The sequence below is a fragment of the Cucurbita moschata genome, unplaced genomic scaffold (genome assembly GCF_002738365.1).
Source record: "Cucurbita moschata cultivar Rifu unplaced genomic scaffold, Cmos_1.0 Cmo_Scf00028, whole genome shotgun sequence".
Classification (NCBI taxonomy): domain Eukaryota; kingdom Viridiplantae; phylum Streptophyta; class Magnoliopsida; order Cucurbitales; family Cucurbitaceae; genus Cucurbita; species Cucurbita moschata.
This window is the reverse complement of record NW_019268544.1, coordinates 1134596-1161585: the sequence shown is the minus strand read 5'-3', so window position 1 is coordinate 1161585 and position 26990 is coordinate 1134596. Positions and strand designations below refer to the sequence as shown.

At 34.5% G+C, this 26990-nt stretch overlaps 5 protein-coding genes across 8 annotated transcripts; 3 read left to right on the top strand and 2 right to left on the bottom strand.

Annotated features, from left to right (window-relative positions):
- Window positions 1–959: 959 nt before the first annotated feature.
- Window positions 960–5174, bottom strand: LOC111463462 (digalactosyldiacylglycerol synthase 1, chloroplastic-like). The gene is made up of 7 exons (XM_023107408.1): window positions 4461–5174; window positions 4139–4171; window positions 3908–3995; window positions 2839–3197; window positions 2493–2759; window positions 1987–2336; window positions 960–1814 (listed from the first exon to the last, which is right to left on the bottom strand). Exons 1-7 carry the CDS (start codon window positions 5070–5072, stop codon window positions 1286–1288), a joined length of 2238 nt encoding a protein of 745 aa, XP_022963176.1. The 5' UTR covers window positions 5073–5174; the 3' UTR covers window positions 960–1285.
- A 1125-nt stretch (window positions 5175–6299) lies between these two features.
- Window positions 6300–8521, bottom strand: LOC111463470 (ribosome biogenesis protein NSA2 homolog). The gene is made up of 9 exons (XM_023107418.1): window positions 8396–8521; window positions 8184–8303; window positions 8019–8086; window positions 7559–7667; window positions 7402–7470; window positions 7225–7282; window positions 6883–7118; window positions 6741–6792; window positions 6300–6608 (listed from the first exon to the last, which is right to left on the bottom strand). Exons 1-9 carry the CDS (start codon window positions 8396–8398, stop codon window positions 6541–6543), a joined length of 783 nt encoding a protein of 260 aa, XP_022963186.1. The 5' UTR covers window positions 8399–8521; the 3' UTR covers window positions 6300–6540.
- An 834-nt stretch (window positions 8522–9355) lies between these two features.
- Window positions 9356–18504, top strand: LOC111463465 (exocyst complex component EXO70A1-like). 4 transcript variants are annotated; one of them, XR_002713888.1, is made up of 13 exons: window positions 9356–9666; window positions 9962–10057; window positions 11879–12084; window positions 13293–13535; window positions 13983–14121; window positions 14219–14431; window positions 14965–15170; window positions 15788–15985; window positions 16065–16164; window positions 16960–17198; window positions 17287–17448; window positions 18216–18241; window positions 18344–18504. XR_002713888.1 is itself a non-coding variant. In XM_023107411.1 (12 exons), the coding sequence occupies exons 1-11, from the start codon at window positions 9508–9510 to the stop codon at window positions 17405–17407; spliced, it is 1920 nt and encodes a 639-aa protein (XP_022963179.1). In that variant the 5' UTR covers window positions 9356–9507; the 3' UTR covers window positions 17408–17448; window positions 18344–18504. The 4 variants fall into 4 exon arrangements, 3 of the variants coding, with proteins under 3 accessions (XP_022963179.1, XP_022963178.1, XP_022963181.1); XM_023107411.1 differs by lacking the exon at window positions 18216–18241; XM_023107410.1 differs by having other exon boundaries at window positions 18216–18504.
- Window positions 18505–21982: 3478 nt separating this feature from the next.
- On the top strand, window positions 21983–22822 carry LOC111463401 (NDR1/HIN1-like protein 1). Its single transcript, XM_023107330.1, has one exon. It carries the CDS (start codon window positions 22085–22087, stop codon window positions 22709–22711), a length of 627 nt encoding a protein of 208 aa, XP_022963098.1. The 5' UTR covers window positions 21983–22084; the 3' UTR covers window positions 22712–22822.
- A 1881-nt stretch (window positions 22823–24703) lies between these two features.
- LOC111463541 (transcription termination factor MTEF1, chloroplastic) lies at window positions 24704–26189 on the top strand. The gene is made up of 2 exons (XM_023107512.1): window positions 24704–25767; window positions 26059–26189. Exons 1-2 carry the CDS (start codon window positions 24823–24825, stop codon window positions 26068–26070), a joined length of 957 nt encoding a protein of 318 aa, XP_022963280.1. The 5' UTR covers window positions 24704–24822; the 3' UTR covers window positions 26071–26189.
- Window positions 26190–26990: the final 801 nt, after the last annotated feature.

Genomic DNA, 26990 nt, shown 5'->3' with positions numbered 1-26990 from the left:
AATTATTAGAAGCAGAAAAGAAATTAAAAAGATTATTCCATTTTCCACTTTATTTAAATGCATATATAATGGAGCAGACCTTATCAAACATTTAAACTTTTTCAAAACTTATCAATGGATGCTTTTCACAATCAGAAAGGTTTGGTGTAAGTGATTATTTAAATTAAAAAAAATTAAGCACTTTCAATAAGAACAAATTCAGTGCCGAACCCATTGGTAGTTCTAGGAGTTTGATCTCTTTTAATGAATTTGTATTCGCTTCGTATCGATTTAAAAACTTGACGAAAGTGGTCATAATCCTTGCTTCACTTCCTTCAGATTTTGTCGTTCTTTTCTTTTTCTCTATTCACGGGATAGCTTTTAATCTACGTTCTGACTCATTTAGCCACTTTCGAATATGTCGTACTAAGCATATAAACCCTAAAGCATATGTTTAGTCTGATTCAACTTAGGAAAGTAGTCTTTCATACGCAGGAGTGTAGGTCTTCGTCCCACTTTTTGGGCAATACCCACCCCGATCGACAGTAGCTAGATCCCCTCCCCTCCCAAATCTAATTTTAACAATCTTGATAAGTTCGTGCTCATTCGACTTAGAAAGTAGTCTTTCATAAGCAAGTCTTTGCCCAGGTTCACGGGTCAATGTATTTACCCTCCCCGACTGGCAGCAACTAGGTTCCCCCAAATCTAGTTTTAACATTTTAAAAAGTCCATGTTCTAAAGATCATAAAAAGTACTCTCTTATGCGTTCAACGAATAATAGAACATATGTATGATACACGACATCATAGCAAAGGGCAAGCTTTTTATCGTCTCTCGACTCAGAAATTACAGGGTGGAGAGTCAAACATTGGACCTTCATAATTAGTGTTTTATCGATTGAGCTATAGATTAGTCAAGATTACTAATTTATTCGATTCTATTCTATCATAAAAAGTAGCACATCCAAGCAACACAACAAATTTAGGAAGGTAGGATGCATAAGGTTCCCTTTGGAATATAGTTTTATAATGTGGCTGTATATTGTAACCCTCCTAATCAAGGACATAGAACTGGCAATGAAGCGTTTCTAAATCTCCACTGCCCAACAGCATACCAGATCCTCTACCCACATTCTATTTTCTACTCTACAGGGCACAGCCCTATAAGAGGGAAAATAATGATCCTTGGATATGCTTCTACGCCTATCTAAACTAGCTACGGATTCGTAATGTACGAGTCCAAGGAATAAACATGTTTTCGATACATTAAAGACGGTTTGGAAGATAAAAATTTGTTACTTACCTGCTTAACATGTATGGATAGGATTTTCAACCTGAGGAGAAAGATGTAATTCCTTGCAGTGCTCTTCGTCATAGTTGCGTGTCCCGGGGATTGCTCCGGTACAAAGTCTGAGGAATTCGTTACCGGTGATACAGTAATGGGCAAACGCAAGACCCCCATCAACGGCTTTTGTCAAACTAGATGTTAAGATTGATTTGCTGATTGTTTTCCCATCGGTGCCGTTTGATTCTAATTCTCGATCGTTGTTCAAGACTTTGTTAAGATCAGAATACTCCAAGAATCTCTCAGTGGCAGCCTCCCATGAGAGATTGTACCTTTCCTCAGGAGTGAGAGGGAGAGGTTCGTTTTCTAATGCCTCTTTTACTTTGGCAATAAAATCATCAGATGACTTGTAAGTCGAGCAGTTGCGGAAGGACCTGAAGAAGTCGTTGGATGGATGATCTGCACATACTACAAATTTTCCCATGGCAAGAGCCTCGGCTGTCGCGGTACAGAGCACGTCGCTAACACTCGGGTTTATAAAAACTTTGTACCTTCAAGGAGAAAATAGAAATACTTTCAGAGTATGAATAAAAAGAACTCAATTGCAGAACTTTGTAGGTTCTTTTTTCAGTGGTAATTCAATGCAATAGAAGATTTCTTTATCAATGAAACACTGTTTAAGCTTCATGGAATCGCATCTATGAATCGTCTGCGTGATCTTACCCATGAGATGAATCGTCGGCGTGATCCCTTCCGCTCAAAAAGTTTACATTCAACTCTAACTTTTTAGCCGCGCTCTGAACCTCATCGGCGTCCTCTCCATTTCCGAACACATCCAAATTGAATCCATCAAGATCATGCTTGTGTTTTGCCAGCAAATCTATTAATTCTCTGAATCCTTTTGCCCAGACCATTTTGCCTAAGAAATAAGCACCTTTTGAAAAAGCTACATTCCCAAGTTTCCTATCTTCTTCGACTTTATCCCCAATTTTTAAAAACTTTGGATTTACACCATGGACATTGCAAATAACAGACTTGGGAAGATCTTGTGTGGCAGCAGAAAGTCGAAGAACCTGGAAAGAGTGGGAAAATGGTCAAGTAATTGTAACTCTAAGAATCCACAAGGATACAAGAGCGACCCAATCACAAAGGAACGCTTGGGAGTTCATACTTCGCAAACAAGAATAAGCAGTCTGAATTAGAAAAAACTGGTGTTATCAGACCAATACCTTGTGACAGTGTGCTCGGATGACCCAGTTGTTTATGTGCTTCACAAGGAAAGCTTGGACAGCGCCATTCTTCTCCCGCTTTATGTATTCCAGGTAATTTGTATGAACAACCCCAACAACAAGGTTAAATTTATCGGTCCAACGTCTGCCATGATGATACCAATTAAGGTGTTCTGGTTCTTCCAAGATTGCTATGTCAGCATCCTTAGAAGGAACAAACTGGGAAGTATCTCCAGCAGGTAAGATACTCCGCCTTTTTTTCGAGAACTATAAAACAAAAACCATAAATCAGTTGATGTTCAATCCGTTGGGAAACAATGATTTTAGCTATTCACAAGAAACTCGCCTTTCCTGGATAGAATGAAATCTTAAAATCAGGCTTGAAGCCAATTCTTTCCTCAAGCCATTTACGAATGTAAACTTCTTGCTCTTCTGGAGAACTGAAGGTGAGAGGACTAAGATAAACTAACTTCTGATCTGACATGGAAAGCCAAGGAACTAATAATGTCACATTGTGCTTCGCAGATTGTGCTAGATATGCAGCTCTAAACAATGGATTTACGGCTGTTCCCGTCATCCATGGAAGGCTAGCTGTTGTGACAATTGCAAAATGCCTTTTCCCATCTGACGGTACGGGCTTTGTATGATCAGTCCAAAATCCACCATCATAGCAATAACCGGTACTTTGGAGGACACTGGCTATCCCTGAATCCAATTCATCATTTACATTATCATTTCCTACAGAGGTTTCTCCCGTAGAGGAGCCCCATAGAAATTGATTCTTGCGTTTGTTACACAAGTTCTACACTATCTTATCACAAACATCTGCAAGAATACTATCAGCAGGTTATGTAGAACTAAGAGGGAGAGAGAGGAGAGCATGTTGGACGAGGAGGGAACTTGAGCACATTGCTTCACTAAACAAGGAAACCAATAATCCAAATTTCGATTCAGAACCATTTTTATGATTCTATGCAAGTGAGAAACACAAGTGAAACCATGTAATTACACCCCCCCCCCCCCCCCCCCCCCCCCCGAAACCCCTCAATCCATCTCGTACACCGTATTCACTATCATCAAACAGAGGCAAAAGGTGACCACAAAACTTTCTCAAGGTTTCAAAACGCTAACAACGATTCAAAGATCTTGCCCAACATGGAATGTCAATGATAATCCAAAGATGGGTAGGAAGAAATATGATTTGCGGTACGTAAATGCAAACTTCATTTTTTCAACATTATCCCAAAACAGTATGAACAGAATGTCAACATGGAAATTTTTGAAGGAGAGGCATTTACACTCCCCCCTCACCGACCCCGGCCCCAAGAAAAGCCCCTACCTGAAGTGGTAGAGCACATCAAGAGATCTTAAAGGCTACAGTTCTAGCTAACTATAACAAGTTAAAAGGTTATTACCTCTACTAATGCCAATTTGATCAAGAAAAGGTCCAGATTTCCTAACTAAACATGCTATAAGCTCTGATACATCCAGTGGCAGCACCTCCTATATGATAAAAAATTACGACAATCATTAGCTTAATTATACTATACAAGAGAGAAATTGAAGCATCCTTAACCATGATCTATTGACATCCTACATCTAGGCTAAAGAAAGAAAAATAATGTAATAATAAAGAGAAGGCCAACCTTTGAGTCTTCAGGGTCCTTGCAAATTGATCTCTGCAAAAAAGAGATTCAAATAAATCATTAGGGAACAGAAATGCCTGATTTCTTTTTTGATCATCATCAAAATGGAAACAAACAACTGAAGGGTAGAGCTAGTTTACAATGATGAAATTAATCTAATAATCTTTTTAATCAATGATTCCACACAATTGCAATGAATAATAGTACAGTAAATTCGAATATTGTGAAGTCTTGTAAGAACTCTGCAAGAACAATAAACAAATCATACCAATGATTTATTGTGCAGGAACATGCTAAATAAGATTAAAGAACAGTAACTCACCAAGCTCGACTTCACTTTCTTCACGAAATCGCTGTTCTTAAAGCCCTCAAACATCTCAAACTCCCTCAATCTCGTCTTCAATGCTTGGATTGGCTCCCAAACCCTAACATCTTTCCCTTCCTCGCTCTCATTCTCTCCCCAAAACTCCCCAAACCTCACTCTATTCCATTTCCTCAATCCATTTCCATCTTCAACCTCCGACACAATTGCGTTCTTAATAGAAGACAAATTAATCCGAATTCTCGTCCTCGGCTTCAATTTCTCCAGCATTTTTTTGCTAAAGCTCGGCGAGGCATAGACCCTGCGATCCGCCGATATCTTCAGCTGCAAATTCTTCACAAACTCAATCTCAGCAGGAGGAGAGGATCCCGAACCAATTGCAGGAACATAGAAAGTAGTAGCCGAGTTAAAGAAATTCTCGATTTCACGGTCGAACGAGGTCGCCAAATTCTTGAAGGAGTTGGCTCTGGCCTTAATCAAGCGAAGATCCGCATCCGCTGAATCACGAACCTCCCTCCATCCTTTGGAAATGAAAGAGAACGCATCGGAAGAATTAGCGTGACCGACCATCGCGGACTCCGATTCAAGCCAATCAAGCTTCGAACAAGGCATTCCGTGGAGTTGAAAGAACCATGCAAAAACCAGAGTATTACATGGAATTTGGAATTGACTGTTCAGATTTCTTGATGAGCCCACCTGAAAGGAGACGAGAGACAGGGAGAATGAGGCGGTCAGGTGGGACCTTTATTAATTAATAATGAATTGTTATTAATTATTATTTTTAATTAAATTATTGTTTCTTATTTCATCTGTTCACACACAACCTCTTTAATCTCTCTTTAATTATTTTTAAATACTATTTAGGGACCAAACAGAGATAGCGTGACTTCAAGTAAAATTAGATATAAATAAAGAAATTACTCGGTCAAAAGCCACAAAGTTTATATTAGCCCGAGCTAAGCTTAGGTTGAACACACGTTCCACACCTAAAGTCCAATCAAGCGTGGGGTCTTGATTCAACATTGTCTCTAATCCTATTCGGAAAGAAGGAAAGAAATTATAGGTCAATCCTCATATAAATAAATTATCATTACGGTAATATTGGTAGTATTGGCACCGAGACTTTTATGTACAACCTTTTTATTTTATTGGAGTATTATTTTTTAATACTATTATAAAATTTTGTGTCAATAATAACAATTATTACATTACATAAAGAATTTGGGTATTTAAAAAAAAAACACCTAAACNTCCATACTTTTTTTTTTTTTTTTTTTAATATGTTAATATGTAGGCTTTAAAATTTGAAAATTAAATCAATTATTTTAATAATGGAATTACTATTCTTGAAAATATGTGAAATTAAGCCCCTAAGCATATATATATTATTATTAATTATTTTACTTTTTTATTTTTTTCAGCTTTAATATTAATTTTATCTATAAGGAACATTTTTTAAATCTAAAAATGAATACCATGAGATAATTCTTCAGTTTATTTATTTATTTATTTTTCCATTATTCTTACCAAAATTCAAAATAAATATTTTGGAAAACCATTTAAAAAGTTGACTTGTACTTCAAAAATTTTATATAATGAATTAATATAACAAATTTTCTTCAAAACTCAAATAGTTAACAAAGAAAATTAAAATTATAATTAAACAAGTCATTTATTGCTTACTATATTAGCATTTTTACAAGTAATAATGACCAAACACTACCAAATTTAAAATATTCTAAAAAAGCATTAACAATAACGGTAAAATCACTTGCGAAATTAAAAAATGGAAACACCTGAGGAGAGAATTGCTATTATTTTTAATTAAAAAATAAAGAGTTACTAAACAATATAATATAAAGTTCTATAGATATATTTGCCTGTTCGATTCCTGGAGAAAATCAGTAAGAAATACACTTATAAGATTACACGTCAATGAAGAGAACTAACTAATACCCTCCAAGAACACAAAAACAAAAACAAAAACAAAAACAAAAAGGTCTTACTACCGTTTCAAAAAGAGTGCCATTTCTGCTCTTAATTTAATCTCTTCCCATCTCATTTGATCTGATCGGTTCGTTTAAACAAGCAGAACAGCATTTATACAGCCATCATTCTCAGGATTATTGGTCACCTGAGCATACTTCCCTGAAGAAACCACAACCAAAATAATGTCAATGATTTGCATCATTACATAATAAGCTTCATCCCAGATGAAAATCAGGGAAGAATCCCAATGGGAACTGTTCAAAACTACAAAACAAGGAAGAAAATCATTACCCCATACTACTTTCCCAGCTGGTGTGACCAAACCCAATTCACTGACATTCACCTAATTAACAATTAAAGGGAAGACATAAGTGAGTGACTAATCAGAAACAGAAGTGCACGGTGATGAGGTTGAGCGTTATGAGCACGATACCTCAATAATGGCTCCCTTGGTCATGACACCAAGAGATGTATACATGGGACCGTTTGGATTTTTCTTCACTCCAATGATCTCAAGATTGAATGTGCATTTAAGTTCAGGATGTGTTACATGTGCTTTTGTAAATCGAAGCCCTGATGGTCGGATGAATCGCTCGTACTTCGGAGGTTTTCGTGTAAAACTTGCCCCAACAAATGTAGCTTTTGTGACCATCCTCTTCCATTGTTTTGCTGTAAACATGACATGGATTAATGAGTTCGATTTGATAGTTCGTAGATCGTAACGGCATAAATTTCGAGAAAATAAATACTGATAGAAGCCGATATGAGTACTTACTTTTCCTTTTACCAGTTCTTATCACTTTAAACATCTCATCCTCAGCAACAGGCCTGACCTAAATAAAAATCCAGGACAAATAATGCATCATCAGCCCCAAAAGATAGCAACAGCTAGATGGGCATGGTATTTTCTAAAACTAAAGATACATAATACAAAGCCATAAACAGCCCTTACCTTGGGCAGGGGGACTTCCCACTTTCCAGCTTTTTCTTTCCTCTTTTGCTTAATTGTGTTGCTAAGAACCTATTTTACAGCAGACGGTCAGATCAAAACAAATGAATGCAAAAAACTACATGCCTGAAGTTCAAAAAAGAGTTCGAATATTGCATACTTTCGCTCGAGCTGTATTTTCACGATCCAAAAGATAGGCAGGAACAGCACCTTCTTGAACATCATCATCGACCTTGCGTCTACTTGAAGACTCCTCATGCATAGCCAATCTGTTGAAACAAACATACGGCATTTGTCAATCTAACCCTCATTTCATTTCACCAAACAAGCATTAATGAAATTATTGCAGCTCTAATCAAGTGTGTGCCACTTCATTTATCTAAACTATTGCAGCTCTAATCTACCATAGCAAATACCAAATGCTCCATAAGATATTGAACAATTATCGAAACTACAACTCCAGCCTATTATAGCAAATCCCAAATGCACTATAAAGCATTGACAGAAGGATAAACATTAAACCATAAAAAGTCCATTAAAACACAAAAGATAGAACAAGTTTCAATCAAAGGCATCAACGCCGTAACATAATTTCAAAAGAATGAACAAAAGATACTCACGTTTTCTTCATCAAAGCCTTCTCCGCATATCGTTTCTTCGCGAACATCTTACCCTTAATACCCAGAGCCTGCAAGATTCAAATTCGATCAGAAAGGAAACGGCATAATCAACCAAATCGAACACTCAAAAAGAAGAGGAAACTAACAGAAGTAACTGAAACCAACCTTCTGAGCCATGGCAGATCGTTTGTGAACTTCACGAGCCTCCTTCTTGCGCTTCCGCTCAAAGTGGTCATGGCGGTAGCCATGTCGCTTCCTATGAAGCTCAATGTAATCTCCCTGCGGCTGTTAAACCACAAACGAAAAACCAACAAGATTAAACGACAAAAATCTGGAACCATATAAACATTAAGTTAATGAGCTGGAGAGCAGCAGACCATGGCGAAAAGTTACAATCGCCGCCGGATTGTTTGCAGAAGATAAACCCTAGAGTTAACGAAGACGAAAGCTCTCTCTCAAAATGTAAACCCAACCGGGGCACGTTCCTGCGTTGGAGGAAAGAGGGAAATCGTCTAGCGTAATTTTAGGTTTAATTCGGAAAGTTGGGCTTCAGCCCATAACCCGGCCCATGTTAAGCCCAAACTCTTGTTAACTCGGCCCACTTTGTAAATTAATCGAAATTTGGAAGGGACCGGTTTGGTCCGGTTTTTCCACTTTTAAATTTTGATTTTTTTGTTTACTTGAATTTTAAATTTTTATTTTTTTTTTATTTTTTACTTTTTGAACATATTTTTTTTGTGTTTTAAATTTGGTTAATTCCAAATTAATTGAAACTCTATGGTTTCTAATGAAAAATAAAAGGTTTTATTATTTTTAAATTTAATTTTCGTATATATTAATATATTTTTTAATCGACCTCTAAATTTAAAAAGCTTAAGTCGCCACGAGTTTGGATAAAATATAGAACCAAAAAGAAAAAAAAATTATTTTCATCCATTATTATATATATATATATATATATTATAAAATTAAATATATAACTTAATGTAAATTAAATTAAATAATTTCATTTAAATATTTTGTATTGTAATTTTTATGGCCATATTATTGTGGGTTAGTTTGAAAAAAATTAGAAAAACAAATGGCTAAAAGTACAAATTGGAATACTTTAAGGGTCGACTTCGAAATAAAAACATGAAAGAAATTTGTTAAGCATAAAATTGAAGGGTATATTTGATATAATCTAAAAATTGGAGGATTAAATTGTAAATTAATATATCTGTTTTATTTTAGTTAATTTTTCTAAGGTACGGAAGATTTTCTCCCGGCAAATTTTCGCAGTCTTGTTTCAAATGGGGGCCCAAATTCAGACAACCAATGGCTTTTCGTAACTACTTTCCTTGTTCGTCCCTGCATTTCCACGGGAGACCTGAAAACGGCGAAAAAGGCCGCCGAGGCTGGTTGAATTTCTGATTACGCATCTGAATTTTCTTCTTTTCTCCCCTACCGGACGCATTGGGGGAGAAATCCCGAGCAGATTCCATCTCCAATGGGGGCTCAAAAGGCGATGAAAGTTCTGAGCGAGAGAGCCGCACTTGTCCGAGAGTCGCTGCAGAAGAGTCAGGTTGTAACGGAGAGCATGGTCTCCATTCTTGGCTCCTTCGATCACCGTCTCTCCGCTCTCGAAACAGCTATGCGGCCTACTCAGGTGCTTTTTCTTGCTCTGTTGCTTAGCTTGAAGAATTTTGAAATGCATCGAACAGATATGTTTAATGAGCGAATTTCTTCATATGATGCGTAATGTGTGTGAATTTGTGTCGTTTTTATGATCCTGCTGTCTATTTGATGTTTCTTATGAGATCTGCTCGATGATGCGATGGTACGTTTGATTGATTTTAAGGAAACATGACAATTTCTGTTATTGTAATCTTTGCTTGTGTTTGCTTTTCTTTTTTCTTTGGTTAATTATTTATACTTCGTGATCTTGTTTTTTGACGCGATAGATCAGAACTCATTCAATTCGGAGGGCGCATGAGAATATCGACAAGACATTGAAGTATGCAGAAAGTATGCTAGCTCATTTTGATCTTACACGCAAGGTTGATATCTCTTACCTTCTCATTCTTGCTTGCTTATTAATCATTTTGTGGAAAGAAGAGGCACGGCTTTTAATTTGCTGCTTGTTGTTTATATTATATGCGTCTTGTTCTGTAGCAAGTGTAGTAAGTTGAAATAAGATGCATCATCCCCAAGCCACGTTCGTAATTCATGCCTCGCTACTGATTGGATTTGATTTTGACTTAGGTTTTGTGTTGAATTTATTTTTGTTTTACTTGGCGGATTCTTGCGTTTTGGAAATTTATATGAAATTGGAATTATAGCAGTAGCATTTCAGGGTGACTTCACGTCTCAGATTGTTTGGGTAAGAGACTGAACGGTGATGAAATCTTAACAGTTTCCATTTGCATCATCTGGACAGTTCTCTTCACCCTACCCCTCTTTGATTCAATTTCACTAAGTCTACAATTTGGAAGCCCAAATCATACGACTAATATAATCACCTGGAGATAAGAAGATGCCATCATGCTAGAGGCACACGTTGGACGAAAACAGTAGGAACTTCTTTAGATCTTTATTGTTAACATGGTGGGACGCAAAAGATGTAATTGAAGTAGTTGTGCGTCCTTCTCTTGTTCACACGGAGCCATATATTTACCTTTGTCTGGTGCTGTAGGCTTGTTCTCCTCCGGCTTCATCCCAAACAGAATTGGAGAAAGATCAGTCTTTGTTTCTATTGCTTTATTTCTTTCTTATCATACTATAGTGGGTTGGCAGCTGCTGTGCCTGGTGATAAATCCTAATTGTGTGCACCAAGGCGTAGGGACGAAAGGAAAAAGTAGCTGCCAATTGGTTGGCTTGGGCGCATTGCTATGTTGATAGCGGTGTTTTCACTTCTAAACAACAAGCCCCTCGATCGCCTCAAGGAAAGAGACGGCAGAAAATCTAGCCTTTTGAGAGAAGCGAGGCTATTAGAATCGATGCATTAGAAAAATAACGAGAAAATTACATTTTTCATCCTTAAGGTTTGACCTTAAATCACATTCGTATCTGATTTCTTTTTAGTCTCTCTGTCAGCTTTTCCTTCTCTTTTTCCTTCCTCTCCTTTCTATTTTTCCTTCCTTCAAATATGAACCTTAGATTTGTCTCTCTCTCTCTCGGCTTCCCTATCTTCTCTAACGACGTCGTTCCCTTCGGTAGTAAAGACTCGCGACGACAACAACTTCTTACGGCGACTACGAGCATCCGGATGGTGAGACCCACGTTTAACATCGGTGACCCGAATCAACTCACGTATGGAAAGCCACCAAATCAACTCACAAAACCAATGTCGTACAACATTGGGTCCTCCATAACTTTTGTCCTTTATCAGCGTTGTAAACGCGAGTTACGGCAAGACCCTCTTGGAAATCGAAGGGTCTCCTTCAATTTCGGAACAGATCTGGGACCTTCGATTACAGTTTTTCTTAATGTGGAGAAGAATGGAAGAAAGGATGAGAAAGAGGAAGAGGAAGAAGAAGAAGAAAAAAGAAAGAAGATGAAAAAGAAAATTACAGTAGTTGGTGGCCATTGATGTGAGGAAGGAGAGGAAGTAGAAGAATGGGGAAGGGAAGAGAGGGAAAGAGAAAAAAATGTCAAAAAGTACAATATTCTTTTCTAAAATATTGAAAAATAGGTTTGACATCAATTTACACCGAGTAATTATCGAAGAATTGACGGATGGACCAAAACGCAAAATTCTCTTTGGGAGTTAATTCTTTGGCTCCATATTTTCTTCTTTGAAAGCTATTATTGTCACCATTTTCAGTTTATACAACATGATTTTCTGTGTGCGTTGACATTGTTTCATTTGAAAAATATAGGCCGAGGCTAAAATACTCAGGGGGCCACATGAGGACTTGGAAATGTACTTGGAAGCAATTAGTCAACTTCGAAGCGCTAATCGCTACTTTACTGGGAACAAAATTTTCCGAAGTAACGAAGCTATTCTTACCCATACAAGCAACTTGCTTGCAAAAGCCATTTCAAAGCTGGAAGATGAGTTCAGACAGCTTTTAACAAATTACAGGTTTGTTTTTCTATTTTTTATGCTTTTAGTGGATAACTGTACATTGTTCACTGTTGTAACATTTTTTAAAAAATTTTATAATATTTGATTTGTTTTTCTTCAAGTAATCACCAATTTAAATAGACTTTGTTCTTTCTGTACTTAGAGCTATTCTTGTTCAGTTCGAGGCTTGAAAAGTTTGTTCGTGACAGAAAGGTTATAACAGATGTTTGCCTCCTCTTCTCTGACTTAAAGTAATAATCGCCTTGTGGACTAATGCTTGGTTAACATTCTTAACAATGCTTTTATTTTTCTCGGAGTTGTGGTCTCATAAAATAGATGTTCATTTTTTATATTTATATTAGAATGAAGATTCATTCTTTATTGACTTATTCTATCGATTAAATTCATATTGTTTATTGCTACTCTTTTTCATTTGGGAATTTAAATCTTATGTACTGAAATTATGAGTGAAAATAAGATCTCTTCTCCGGTTAGTAGTATGAAGTCGGCGGACAAAAGAGCATGAAATGATGTGAGAAAATGCTAGGACTCCAAACCCAGAAGAAAAAAAACATGATACTAAATATATTGTAATATCCAAGAAAAAAATTACTATATAATCATAGCTTTTGGAGAGGGTTGTCTCTCTTCCAGGTCCCACACTGAACAATCGACTAAATGGTCCACATCCGCTCCTTTTGAGGTTCCTAATACCCCTTATTTATAACCGAGGCACCTGTAACTAATTACCACTATTTCCTTACCACTAGCATACTAATATTCACTGCATGTCTCTAACTATTACTCTCACATTAAACCTTAGTTAAAAATAAATGTAAGAAAAAAAAAACATGTTAGCTAGAGGATCTTACTTGTTGAAATTTTTACCCATGATGAATGTGGTTTTAATGAGCATCTCGTTTATTCCTTAGGGGAAAGGAAGAGGGAGGAAATAGGAATCCAGGACTCCTTGCTATGGTCACCTTAATCCACCCTTAACATTTTATAATTATATTCCATCTTCAGGCTGTTACATTGAGCTTACAAAATTTTGTTATTCATATTTGCTGCCTTCCTGTCATAATTAGACCTGTATAAAAGCTAGGTTCTCGCTGACTTTTGACAATTGGCAAAGCCATTCTCTTAATAATACTTAAAAAAAATTTCTGCGTTGTACTATTAATTTATTTACAAGAACAATGAGTGTGGACCTTATCAAATTGTAGTAAGCCAGTGGAACCCGATCGTCTTTTCGATTGCCTCCCCAACTCCTTGCGTCCATCTTCAGCATCTTCGCAGCAAGGTGATGGTGGTAGCAAACATAATTCTGACAATCACAACAAAAGCTTAGAAGCTTCCATCTTCATTCCCCCAACTCTTATTCCTCCCAGGGTTCTTCCATTGTTGCATGATTTGGCCCAACAAATGATTCTGGCTGGCCATCAGCAGCAAGTCTATAGAATATACAGGTATCACCTTTTTCTAGCTTTCTGATGGTGTTTGACTAGTTAGCATTTTGAGTACTAGTTTATGCAATATGAGGGTTGTTTCTCCTGTAACTTTCTCTTCTAAGAAAGACTTGCCTTTTCCTTTGTGTAATATGCAAGTTGTAGGTTTCTAGATTTCGAAGAGTATATGTTATTTAATACGGTCTTCTTGATACTAAATTGCTGACTACCTACTCGAAATTCTGATACGTTACATGTCTATAGACTAAGTCATGAGTACTGGTTGTGAATGAGTCAGCCTATCGCCGTTTATTGTTCCAATATGCTTCATTGTTATGCTTGAGGAAACTTATTAACGAAGGCATGATAAAATGTTTAAACAGCGTTTTGATGCTTCTTATGCGTCTTACTTTCTTATTCAGCCCTTCAAAATATGGATCAATGGAATAAATTACTTATTTTGATCAGGGAGACTCGCGCTGCAGTTTTAGAACAGAGTCTTAGGAAATTAGGTGTTGAGAGGCTTAGCAAGGACGATGTCCAGAAAATGCAGTGGGAGGCCCTTGAAGCTAAGATTGGGAACTGGATACATTACGTGCGCATTGCTGTAAGGATATGCCATATTTGGTTGTGGTTATTTAATATTTTTATTCTACAGTCCTATGTTAATTGTTTTCCCAACTTTTCGATACTGCTTGAAAAAGGTCAAACTGCTGTTTACTGGGGAAAGGAAAATCTGTGATCAAATATTTGATAGTGCAGACGCTCTCGTGGATCAATGCTTCGCAGATGTGACATCAAATAATGTGTCAATGCTACTAAGTTTTGGAGACGCAATTGCCAAAAGCAAGAGGTCTCCAGAAAAATTGTTTGTTCTTCTAGACATGTTTGAAATAATGCGAGAACTGCAATCTGAGGTACAACTTTATCCGTTTGTATTTTTCTTTTGTCGAAGTTTAATTTCGGACTGGAGAAATGGATGACACCTTATGACTTCTCTTTCAAATGCCTAGACCGTAAGCAATTAACTTTTTCTTCCAAATATGGGACGTTACTTCTAATATTTTCAAGTTTATGATGTCTCGGTTTATGTCTATATTTATACTTACATCTAGAGTCGGTCTAAGGAGCGAAACATTTGGATTTCCTTTAAATCTTCTCTAATCTTATAAAATGCCCAAATGATCCTCTTTATATTTATTATATATTTAAAATTAGAAACTATCTTCATAAACTTTCAATTCACTCTCTAGAATCTCGTGAGAACTATTGGAATTTGAATATGGGTGACTTATTAAATACTGAATTTGCTAGAGAAAATCGATGTTACTTAAATTTTTATGCTTCTGTATGTGAGAAGACCAAAAACATGTTTCCACAAGTGCAACTTGCTAACACTATTATGTACTCTTTTTCCTTTTATTTTCGTTTGACGGTGTGCTAAGAGCAGATTGAAACACTTTTTGGAAGTAAAGCATGCATTGAAATGCGTGATTCTGCATTGAGCTTAACACAACGCCTTGCCGAGACAGCTCAAGAGACTTTTGTTGATTTTGAAGAAGCAGTAGAAAAGGATGCCACAAAAACTGCTGTTCTTGATGGGACTGTTCATCCCTTGACCAGTTATGTGATAAACTACGTGAAGTTTTTATTTGAGTAAGTTATACTTTCTGTGGCTTCCACTTCAATATTTCTCGTCATAGTTTTTTCCCAAAAAAAACTGTGACCCACACCCCTTGCATACCATACAACAACACCTGCATTATATCTTCTCCAAGATGTTGCTTGTAAGTGCATGCTCTTACTCATTCATCTTAACATTTTATGTTATTACCTCAAACTACTGCCTATTTTTTCTGCTCTAAAAATATTTTGTTTTTAATTCATAGATGATCTCCAAAAAGACTTCTCTGGCTCTCTTTTTCTCCGTTTTTTTCCCACCCTTCTTATTGTTGGGTCCTTCGAACATAAGAAATGATTTTTGATACAATGAAATTCCTTCAATCACTCTCTTATTTTATGCTCTCCGTGAACGATGTATTTTCTTAATCTACGTCCTCAAAATGCAGGGGATTGGAGAATGTTTTTGGTTATTGCTTATGTTCAGTTACCACAATTTTATTAAAATTATTAATATTTTATAAATCCATCCTTATGGCTGGTTCCCAACTTTTCATATGATCTCCTGAAGTTGTCTATCCATTGTTTTTATATCCTATTCCAGACCTATAGCTACAAAACTATGTTTCTCATAAACAACATAAAATGTACAGCTACAAATCTACTTTGAAGCAACTATTCCAAGACTTCGAGGCTGTTGATCCAGATGCTCAGTTAGCAGTGATAACTACAAGAATTACGCAGGCACTTCAGACTAATCTTGACGGAAAATCTAAGCAATATAAGGATCCTGCATTAACTCAATTATTTCTGATGAACAATATTCACTATATAGTGAGATCTGTCCGTAGGTGCGTCTTATATTTGGCTTGTATGTCAAAAGATTAGGATCTATCATATTTGTAATAGTTCGTTCTATTGAGTTTTCAGATCGGAGGCAAAGGATTTGTTGGGTGATGACTGGGTGCAGATACATCGAAGGATTGTGCAGCAGCATGCAAATCAATACAAAAGGATTTCTTGGGCCAAGGTTTGGTTCACTCAACTCTTTCTAAGGGAATTCTCTCTCAATCTCTTCATTATTGAATCTATTTCAGCACTCAGACTGTTGCCCCAGAGTTCATAACTGTTATGCCCCGTTGCCTAAATATGTTAAAAACTTTTCTTCTTATATTACAAATGTTCATGTGAAATGAATACATCTTTCAATCTTTAACTTCTAGTTTTTCTCTTCTAATGCTGACCATAGGTCAGTCTAAGAGAAAAAGTTAAGAGGAAGTCCTATCCTTACTGGCATTTCTTGACAAAAAAAATTGTAATTCTTATTATGTATTCAACTATGTGCATCTTCTTTACTAAGAGAAAAAAAGAAGGAAAAATAAAATTGTGTTTGATTAGCCTCAGGACCTTCTTGTTTAAGGACTTCATTGGCATATTCTATCGTACCTTTTTAAGCAATTCATTGAGGTATCAGTCTGTTGATTTCTCTTGGTAATCAAAATAATTGTGCTCCAATCGGCGAATATTTCACTATATTCTTCATTTTTCCTTGGAACATCGTCTGGAGCCGGCTCATAAATATGATCTCTCTCATTTACATTAGGTTGGGTCAAATAACGATCACAGCTCACATTTTTCATTGTACAATATCATTTCATAATGTCGAAGGGAACCTTTAAATGCCAATTGTGAAACTTTTCTAGGGAATGTGGAGATTATGGGTAACATATTAGACTTTTCTCTCAGTATTCGCTATCTAAGTTCTTAGAAAACCAAGAGCTTAGTTGGAAGGTCAGCATACTAAGGTCTTTGTTCCTGTTAGCAGATTTTGCAGTGCCTCACCGTTCAGGCCTCAGGCAGTGGTGGTGCTTCGGCAGATGCAACCTGTGGACTCTCGAAAGCTATGGTGAAAGATAGGTTTAAGACTTTCAATATCCAATTTGAGGAGCTTCATCAGCGGCAGTCTCAATGGACAGTTCCTGACAGTGAGTTGCGGGAGTCATTGAGGTTGGCAGTCGCTGAAGTATTATTGCCTGCCTACCGATCCTTCATCAAGCGTTTCGGGCACGTCCTCATTACTGAACTTTAAATTTTTTTTTAAAAAATTAACATATAAAATTGCGTGTATTTACTTACATTGCTTATGCAACAGGCCTATGGTTGACAATGGGAAAACTGGTCTTCAAAGAAGCATCAAATATACACCTGAGGATCTTGAGCGTATGCTAAATGAATTCTTTGAGGGCAAGACATTCGGTGAACAAAAGCGCTAGTAGCGTCTCAAAATGCTCTGTACATGGACAAGTTAGAGCAGGTACTTCCCCGTTCTCCCTTATTCTTCTCTTCTCTACAATCTGTATCATTAGATTCTTTCATCCATTTGTGGATATTTTCCATATTTACATGCTCCTAGTGCAGTTGCGAGCAATATGATAAGTCCTCCCTGTTGCAGGCACCCAGATTTTTTTCTTCATGGTCTCATTGTGTATTTGTCAATTTGCTTTCTCGAGCTCGTCTTTACCTTCTAGCATATAGTAGTATATAGGAAAATATAACCCTCTACAATGGTATGATATTGTCCACTTTGAATATAAACTCTCATGGTTTTGCTTTGGGTTTCTCCAAAATATCTCGTGGAGATATATTTCTTAGTTATAAATCCATGATCATTCCCTAAATTAGCCAACGTGGGACTTCCTTCCAACAATCCTCGACTAGAATTTTTCAAACCCATATTAGAATTAATAATTTATGTCAATGTAGAAGAAAAATCCAAACGCATGAGCTCGGCCGCACTTTCTCCAGGCCTCTTGTACTAAAGGGACAAAAACTTACAAATTTTATAGTATGGCTGAAGGTTATGGAAGACTTGTAGCATCAAACTAAATAAGATATTACGATGCATCCCCCTCTCCTGCTATGCAGAACTGTTAACTTTCAATGGATCCTATCCAATATGCTTGGTCATTTCCAATTCTAGATCATAGTAGTATGCAATGCTTTTTTTAATATTTTCCAGTAAAAACAAAACTTTCCAAATTTCCACTAAAACTTTCCTCTCCACACTTGTCCTTCTGACAGGAAGAACTTTTCTATTGTTCCTACGAGTAAGGATTAAGAGGCGGCGTCTATGCACGATTTGGGCTTTCTTTCCCTTCTCCTTGTAGTATTCATTTTATTTATTAATTGTTAATATGATTTTGCCAAAGGGCCATTAAAACCACATGAGGAGGCCATGGCTGGCTTTGGTGCGCACCTTAACCACTTAAAGTACACCAAGGTATGTATTTTTTTATCATTTATATGGAATTTTCCTTGTATTTGGAAGAACAAACGTAGATTAAATTGAGCCTTCCTTCTGGTTGGTCCCTCTGATGATTCTTTGATGCACCTCAATTGTTTAGGTAGTACATGAGGAAGTATATTTTATGACTTCTCAATCATAGAGGAATGTGAAAGAAAATGTGACTATTCCATTGTATTTATTCCAAAGTGATTTCGATCCTTCTAAAATTATTACAGAATATGTACTTGATACAATTTTGTAGGTTTTATAAATTGATTGAAGACGCCATGGACTTGGCAGTCTTTTTTCATACACATTGTTTTAATGGCTTTACTTTTGTCTTCCAGAATACTTCATACTAATAGGGATGATCTATTTCATTTGTATCCACGTGATATTCTTTTTAACTAACCATTTTGGTTACACCAGTGCAAATCTCATTCTCTTTATTTGCAAATATAATCAGTTTTGAAAAATAAAAATGTTGAATTATTGAAAATGAAGGTAAGAGCCCATAATTATTGAATATGCATGATTAATGGTATATTTTACCAAATTATTTTATAATGGAAAATAATTATTGAATTAAGATTGTAAGCAGCATTTAATAATTACTAAAGACAATTTAATGAAGTGTGTATTTATATTGTAAATTCAATAAATAATTATTATTTGTTTTTTGTCCAACAAAATGGAGATTCTTTCTGGTTGATAAATTTGTGATGGCTCAATCTCAAGTTTTTTTTTTTTTTTTTTTTTTTTTTTTTTTCTATTTTGCCATTTTCTTCTTTGGAATTATCCAATTATGAGAATTTCTAAACCCTCCAAAGGTTTCGCTTTTTCAACTTTGACGTTTTTCTCATTTCGCCTGCCTTGCCAGCGCGTGAAAAACAAGCGCTTTTGGCTGAATTCAGAAAGCAAACGGCGCCGTTTCAAGGAAAGACAACGCCTTTGTCAATCCATTTACTTTTGAGGGGTACTTAATAAATGTTTTTTTTTCCTCTTTTATATGATATTAGTTTTGTATAATTAAAATGCATTAATTAATAAACTCTTCAACAATTAGATGTATAATTTTAATTTAATAAATAATTTTAAATTTTAAATTTTTTGTAATAATTTTTAATTAAATAAATAGATTTAATAGATCTAGTGGTTTCAATTACATCAATTTAATATTTTTTTTACAAATAAAATGAAAATCATATTTGTTCCTAATAATTTTTTTTAATTAGTCAATTTCTAGCCTTTTAAATTTAAAAAAATGTATAAGACTTTTAAAATTTTAAATCTGATCATTCATAAATTAGAATAACTCTAAAAAAAACTTTTCTTCATAAATTTATAAGCATATGAAAATATTTTTTTTATTTTAAAATAAAATTTATTAAAAGATAAAATAAAAAAGCAATGTTAAGTACCTGAGTTTATAATATAATTTGATAAAATTAAAAGTTTAATACAATACAACTTCAGTAAAATTTGATTTTTTTTTCCATTTTATAAATTAAACTTTGTTAAATATATTTTTAATCAATCACTATGTTATTATAAAACAACGTGCTAACTACAAAAATAAATTTTAATTAATTACTTTTAATACAAAAGATAAATTTATTCAAAATAAATATGAATATTAATAATAATTTTAAAATATTAACCATTTTGATTTTTACTATTTTTTTAACAAACCAATAATATAGATTTGACACAGACTAATAGCTAAGATAGAGTTATTATTTTTTCAAATGTATAAATATTGTAAGAGTATGTGACCCAAAATAAAATTTTACATTTTCTTTATATATAATTTATAATTTTGTCGGTTAATTTGCACTGGCTTTCCAATTTCTGGAACGTCTCTCCTACTTGGTCAAGTCTTACTCTAAAAACCACACAAAAATATTAATAAATATATTTTCAATTATATTAAAATAATATTTTCTTTTTTTCAAAAGATAATTTACCAAAAAAAACATTTATAAATTTAAATGTTAATATAAAAATATATGTGAAAATGAAAATTACTTAAAATTCTTATATATATACACATTATTTTGTCACATTAATGTAAAACTTTTTCTAAGTTATTCTAATTATAATTTAAAAATAATAATCATAAACCATCTATAAATATCATTATCCTTAATTTTATGTCTAAGTTTAAAATGATACATTAAATTATCAAAATTAATAATTAGATTCTAAATTTCCTTATTAAATATTAAAAAGTATTTTTTTAAAACTGTTTTTATTTTCTCATAATTTTCTACCATATTTTTCATCATTTTGTATTTCTTTAAAAAAAAAATTTTAATAATTTTTTGCAAATTATTAGTTTAAAAAGTATATTAAAAAAAGAGATATTTTTGAACATGTGAACGAAATAAAAAGGGAGAATTAATTAAGACATAATTCGGGTCATTGTCTTGATTTTTTTCATTAAAAAATAACAAATAAAAAAAATAATCGAACGGCCATAAAGATCGAAGTCGTGGTTATGAATATGACTTATTGTATTACTATAAACTCAATTTATATATATATATAAAAGAATTTTCTTTTTATCCTTAAACTTTATAAATATAGGTCGAGGAAAATACCAAATTTACTAAAGGAAAATTAAACGTCTCAATCAATTTAATATACTCTTTGTATTAGTGAATGATTAATACTCGAGCAACTTATACGACAGTAGAAAGTAACGAGCTAGAGCTATCATTTTAGAGAGTATGAAAGCTTCACTGTACATGTACTTTTTCAAGTGTCGTAGTTTCCAAGCTTCTACGAGAGTTTGGATAAGCATTAGGGTTTTCATCGGACCCGTTCATTAAATAGAGGCTTTAGTATTGAAAATGAAGTCCACCTATATCGTTGAATTCAAGCTCTATACATCGAGACCATTCATTCTATTATAGTTAAAACTCGTTAGGGTATAGAGAAATAGACGTGTTTTTCGACTTTGTTTAAAGTGGAACGTGAAAATACATACGTAACTCTATGACTTTATATTTTTACAAAATTAATTCTAAAATATTTAAATCAAGTCCCGTTGTATTCGTACTCTTAAATTATTTGATCCACCGACTTTAAAAATATGCATTTAATTGGCGGTCAATTTATCATAACTTAATACGAAGCTATATGATATGTTTACTCTTTTATAAATATCTATATGTATAAACAAGTGTTAAATGTTCAAAAAAATTTAATGACCTGAAAAATCTTGATCAACCAAACATAACTCATACAGGGTTTGGTTGAGTTAGTTCATAGATTTTTCTAAAATTAATTTAGGTTGAACCGAACTAACTCGACCTTATTGTCAATTATATATATATATATACACGCATACGCATTTATATTAATTTTATAACTTTTTATCCGACAATTTTTTAAAATAAAATTTTAAGTGTATATATAATAATTTTAAAATATATATATTAAATTTGAGCCGTAAATACATATAATAAAATTAAAATTTAAAAGGTATTGGATTTATATATATATATAAAATAAAATTTAAATTTAAAAGGTCGGGGATTTATATATATGGTTAACGAACGGCTTCAAAATTAACCACCTCCTTCTCCCTCTATCTTCGACGAATTTCAATCACAAACACCAATCCACGGCCAGCGCCGCCGCCGCCGCCGCCGACAAAATGTCAAAGGACTGCCCTAACCACGACAAGAAACGGCCGAAGTTAATCCGGCGAATCTACGCCGGAATCCTTATTTTCTTCTTTCTCGTCCTCCTTACAATCCTCTTAATTTGGGCCATTCTTCAGCCCACAAAGCCCAAATTCGTTATCCAAGATGCCACCGTCTTCCTCTTCAACGTCTCAGCCGCAAACTTCCTCTCCTCCAGCATTCAGGTCACCGTATCCTCCCGGAACCCTAACGACAACATCGGAATCTACTACGACCGCCTCGACGTCTTCGCCGTCTACCGGAACCAACAGATCACTCTCCGTACCGTCATTCAACCTTCCTTCCAAGACGAAAACGAACTCAACATCTGGTCTCCTTTCCTCGTCGGCGACGACGTTCCGATCTCTCCGTACAACGGAGCCGCTCTCTACCAGGACCAGTCCTTCGGCACCGTCGTCTTGTCGATCAAACTCGACGGCTACGTCCGATTCAAAGTCGGCACGTTCATCTCCGGCCGCTACCATCTCAACGTCGACTGTCCGGCGGTAATCATGTTCCGAAATCCAACCGCCGGTATCGTCGTCGGTAATAACGCTGTTAAGTACCAATTGGTTCGCTCGTGTAGCGTCAGTGTATAAGCTCCTCTGTTGCCGCCGTCAGAATTATTGCTCTCCGTTCTCTCTCTCCTTCACGCCGTTAGTTTCCTCTCTCTCCTGATGTCTATTTTCATTTTGGTTTTCGATTTTTCAAAATTCTGAATTATACTTTTAATATTTTAAAATTTTCAATTAAATTCTTCATTAAAAAAAAAAACATTAAATTGTTATTTTATTAACTATAAAACAACAATTTTATGTTAAATTTTTTTAGCATGAATTTAATTGAAAGCTTTTAATATATTAAAATTAAAATTGGGAATTTCAAAAAATCAAGCACCAATTTAGTTTTTTTTCTTTTAATTTTAATTATAAATATAAAGAGTTGTGAACTGTAAATTTTCGTAAGAATAAAAATAAAATAATAATAATAATAATAATATTTATGTGAAATTTGTAAAGAGAGCAAAAATTGAGTAGTGGGTGGCAATTTGTGTAATTTTGTGTTAAAGTTGTATTTATAATGGAAATTTAAATATAGTGTTTATTAATGTCTGTGCATATATCTCTTGACCGTCACCATTTTGCGTGACCTTCCCACGTTCTCGTGTCATTTTCTTTTCATTTCTTTATTTTATACTTTTAAAAAAAATATTTTTAATTTACCCTTTATAATTTTTAACAAATTATAATTTAATTATGTAGTTTATAATTAATCTCAATAATGTGATAAAAATATCATGATTTAAAAGCTTAAATTGATTTTAAATTTGTGTTTAATAAATTATCAGAAAACTAATTTTTTTGTTTTTTTTTATCTAATATGTTTTTTAATTTTTTAATTTATAGTTATTGTATAAAAATTAAAACTATATTTATTTTTAATTATAAATTAGTTAATTTTGTATATTTATTATAATATTCTAAAATTTATAGGTGAAAATAGTATTTATATGTAATTAATGAGATTTTATATATTTATTAGATATATTTTAAAATTTTAAAATACATAGCTGCTTGAGACAACACGAAATTGGTGTACATGGAGGCGAGTTTAGTGTCTAAAACGACCCAACCTCACTCCCCTATGCAAATCGTTTCTCTCTTGCTTGAAATTAACAAACTCGACGCTACGTCACCCGTCCGCTAGTTTTAGCTTTGTAAGTTGAGTAAATAGTCAATGGTCGGGAAAGAGTAGCTCCGCATTGGTTAATTAAGATAAAGATGGTGTCTATAAGTAAGTAACATTATCTATCTACGTTGGTACGAGATTTTACACGGAATCAAAAGTAAGATTACAAAAATTTATGTTTAAAGTAGACAATATCATACGACTGTGGAGGCTCGTGGTTCATAACAATACGTTTATTAATGAAAGATACTAAGGTGATAGCATTTTCATTTACGATCACAATCACCGTCATCCGTCACAAACGTCAAACAAACCACCTTCCCGTTGAGATTCTTCTTTGAATCGAAACCTACTAGAAACATTAAAGCAAGATTTTAAAATCCCATATAATGTTGGTTTGTATGAGTATGTGAACGTCGTGCTCGAATCAAGTACCATTTTAGGTTGCCAGAATTTTCGTCATTTTTTTTACGGTTTGGGTTTTAGAGGTAATTGGAGAATATTTCTTGATCCCCTCATCAGTGACGATAAGAAGGTCGTAACTGAACTCTGCTATCCGACCAATAGATCGGTTCAAGATAACAAGTAGAGATATTAGGTATTATTGATTCGAATGGTTTTAGTTTATAGATATAATTATTGTTATAAACATTGTATAATTACTATTTTTATAATATAATGAAATTTATAAAATATTATATTATACACTTATTAATTCAATAAAAATGAATTTAATTTATAACATAAAATATTATATTTATTCACCAGAAAAAAATAAGTAAAACATTATTGGGCCCAAAATATTGGGCTTGGGTATTATTGGGCCCAAAATATATGGGCTTGGGGGGAGGGAAAAGCGTAGGGGTATAGCGGCATCTCCATTTGTAATTGGGGATTTGGATATTTTGAAGAATGAAGATAGCGCTCTTATCCTCTGCAATTCTCTTCCTCACCACTTCCTTGATTCCCTCTCTGAAAAACCCTACCACCGCGCCATTCACATTCTCTAATGTAGTTCTCCATGAACGCCATGCAAGACACTGCTCTCCACCTCCTCTCCAATGGCGGATTCCTCCACCACTCTTCTCCTTCCTCTCTTTTCCCCTCTCTTTCCCGCTCCCGAACCCTCCAATTCCCCACAATCAATGCCAAAATCGCCTTCATTTTGCCCTCTAAACTTCCCTCTCGCGCCCCTGACATTCCCCCTCTCTCGCCGCCGCTCCCTCCGCCGCCGTCTCACAGCGGCTCTCGCTCCGAGTTTCAGGAGAAAATGCTCTTCCTCGACTCCATCGGTATCGATTTCCTTTCTGTCATTAAAGACCATCCTCCCGTCGCTACTGCCTCTCTTGCCGACATCAGATCCGCAGTCGATTTCATGACCTCGATGAATTTCACCGCCGTTGAGTTCCGCCGAATCGTTGGTATGTGCCCTGAGATTCTCACCTCTCGCGTTTCAGACATCGTTCCGGTGTTTACGTTCCTCCTTCGTGAGGCTAGAGTCGACGGTTCTGACATCAAACGTGTTATCAATCGACGCCCTAGGTTGCTTGCGTGTAGCGTGAAGAATCGGCTTCGTCCGACTATGTACTTCCTGCAAAGCATCGGTATATCTGAGGTACATAAACACACTTCTTTACTTTCTTGTAGCGTGGAAGAGAAATTGATTCCGAGAATCGAGTTCTTCGAGAACCTAGGGTTTTCTCGCCGGGACGCTGTGATAATGTTCCGGCGATTCCCGCAGCTGTTCTGCTGCAGCATCAAGGAGAATTTGGAGCCGAAACTGAATTACTTCGTGGTGGAAATGGGAAGAGAATTGAAGGAATTGAAGGAGTTCCCTCATTACTTCTCGTTTAGCTTAGAGAATAGGATTAAGCCGAGACATCAAATCTGTGTGGAGAAGGGCGTTTGTTTTCCATTGCCAGTGTTGCTGAAAACCAGTGAGATGAAATTCCGGGAAAAATTGGAGGTATGTTGTGGTTCTTCCATTCCCTTTCGATCTTCTCCTTTGTGGTGTACAAATTCATGATATTCCATTCAATCAATCGATCAAGTATAGAGTTCATTTATGAGCTTCCTGCTTCTTTCTGGCTTCATTTTTGTGTTTCCAATTCAATTCTGATATACCATAAACATGTACCAGAATTCATAAACTTGATTTTCAAAAAACAAGATGATTATCAAACCGGGTTTAAGCTAGTTTACTGGTGATGTTCTTAATCTGGTTTGAATTAGTTTTTTCCTTTTTTTGATTGAGCAGCCCTGGGAGTGACTGAACTGAATCTGAAGCCCTTTTGAATTTGTATAAAACAGAGGTGAGATGAGAATCATGCAAGATTATTTGTTTTTAAACACTTATACTTTCACATGCCATTTATGGGTTTTTTTTTCTCGTTTCTTTTCCAAAGTGCAATTTATGATTTGAATACGTTTAAAAAATAAAATTACAAAAAAAATGGTAAAATTACTAATGGCTAATAATAAGTAATAATCACTTGGGAGTTTTTTTTTTTTTTTTTTTTTTTTTTTTTTTGAATATGAATGAGTTATAATGTTCAACAAAGTTAATGTAATGCGACACGACTATAATACAAATTGTTTGAATTAATTATGAAATGATGTCATTTAAATACGATTTTAACTGTCAATGGTAATATTTTAAATGCCAAATTAATAAAAAAAATGCATCTATATATACATTTGGAAAGTACTTGAGTATTTTTTAATCATGATATTAACGGTAAATATATATATATTTTTTTTTATTTTTAGTTTAAAGGTGTTTTTAAGTTTTTTTTTTTAATACTTAATAACTATAAATTTAATGATATTTTTTAAACCAAAAAAAAAATAACTATTTTAAACCAAAACTAACATATAATATTTTGATTTTTTTTTTGTTTAAATGTATTTTTTATATTTTTTTTTAAACAAACCGTAAAGTTCGACCAACTATAAAGTTCAAGGGTATAAATGACAAAGTTTAGTTTTCTTTTTTATTTACCCAAAATATAACCTACATATAATATAAGTAATCATAAGGATATGCATGATATATCTCCCTAGATCAATTTGATGGGAATAATGAGGCTTATGATATATTTATTAATATTATATAAATACAAATAAATAATTATTATTTAAATGATTTTTATAATATTTTATCTACCATCAACATTTGGTGCGAGTAGA

What these genes read in the sequence shown, in the direction of transcription:
- LOC111463462 (XM_023107408.1), bottom strand. Translation starts at nt 5,072, where the DNA reads ATGCCTTGTTCGAAGCTTGATTGGCTTGAATCGGAGTCCGCGATGGTC. An exon ending in TTTCATTCTATCCAGGAAAG is followed by an intron (nt 2,760 to 2,838) that starts GCGAGTTTCTTG and finishes TTTGTTTTATAG; the next exon opens with TTCTCGAAAAAAAGGCGGAG. An exon ending in TCCGAGCACACTGTCACAAG is followed by an intron (nt 2,337 to 2,492) that starts GTATTGGTCTGA and finishes CACTCTTTCCAG; the next exon opens with GTTCTTCGACTTTCTGCTGC.
- LOC111463470 (XM_023107418.1), bottom strand. An exon ending in GATCTGCCATGGCTCAGAAG is followed by an intron (nt 8,087 to 8,183) that starts GTTGGTTTCAGT and finishes TGAATCTTGCAG; the next exon opens with GCTCTGGGTATTAAGGGTAA. An exon ending in GGGAAGTCCCCCTGCCCAAG is followed by an intron (nt 7,283 to 7,401) that starts GTAAGGGCTGTT and finishes ATTTTTATTTAG; the next exon opens with GTCAGGCCTGTTGCTGAGGA.
- LOC111463465 (XM_023107411.1), top strand. Translation starts at nt 9,508, where the DNA reads ATGGGGGCTCAAAAGGCGATGAAAGTTCTGAGCGAGAGAGCCGCACTT. An exon ending in CAGCTTTTAACAAATTACAG is followed by an intron (nt 12,085 to 13,292) that starts GTTTGTTTTTCT and finishes ATCAAATTGTAG; the next exon opens with TAAGCCAGTGGAACCCGATC. An exon ending in TGCGAGAACTGCAATCTGAG is followed by an intron (nt 14,432 to 14,964) that starts GTACAACTTTAT and finishes TGCTAAGAGCAG; the next exon opens with ATTGAAACACTTTTTGGAAG.
- LOC111463401 (XM_023107330.1), top strand. Translation starts at nt 22,085, where the DNA reads ATGTCAAAGGACTGCCCTAACCACGACAAGAAACGGCCGAAGTTAATC.
- LOC111463541 (XM_023107512.1), top strand. Translation starts at nt 24,823, where the DNA reads ATGAACGCCATGCAAGACACTGCTCTCCACCTCCTCTCCAATGGCGGA.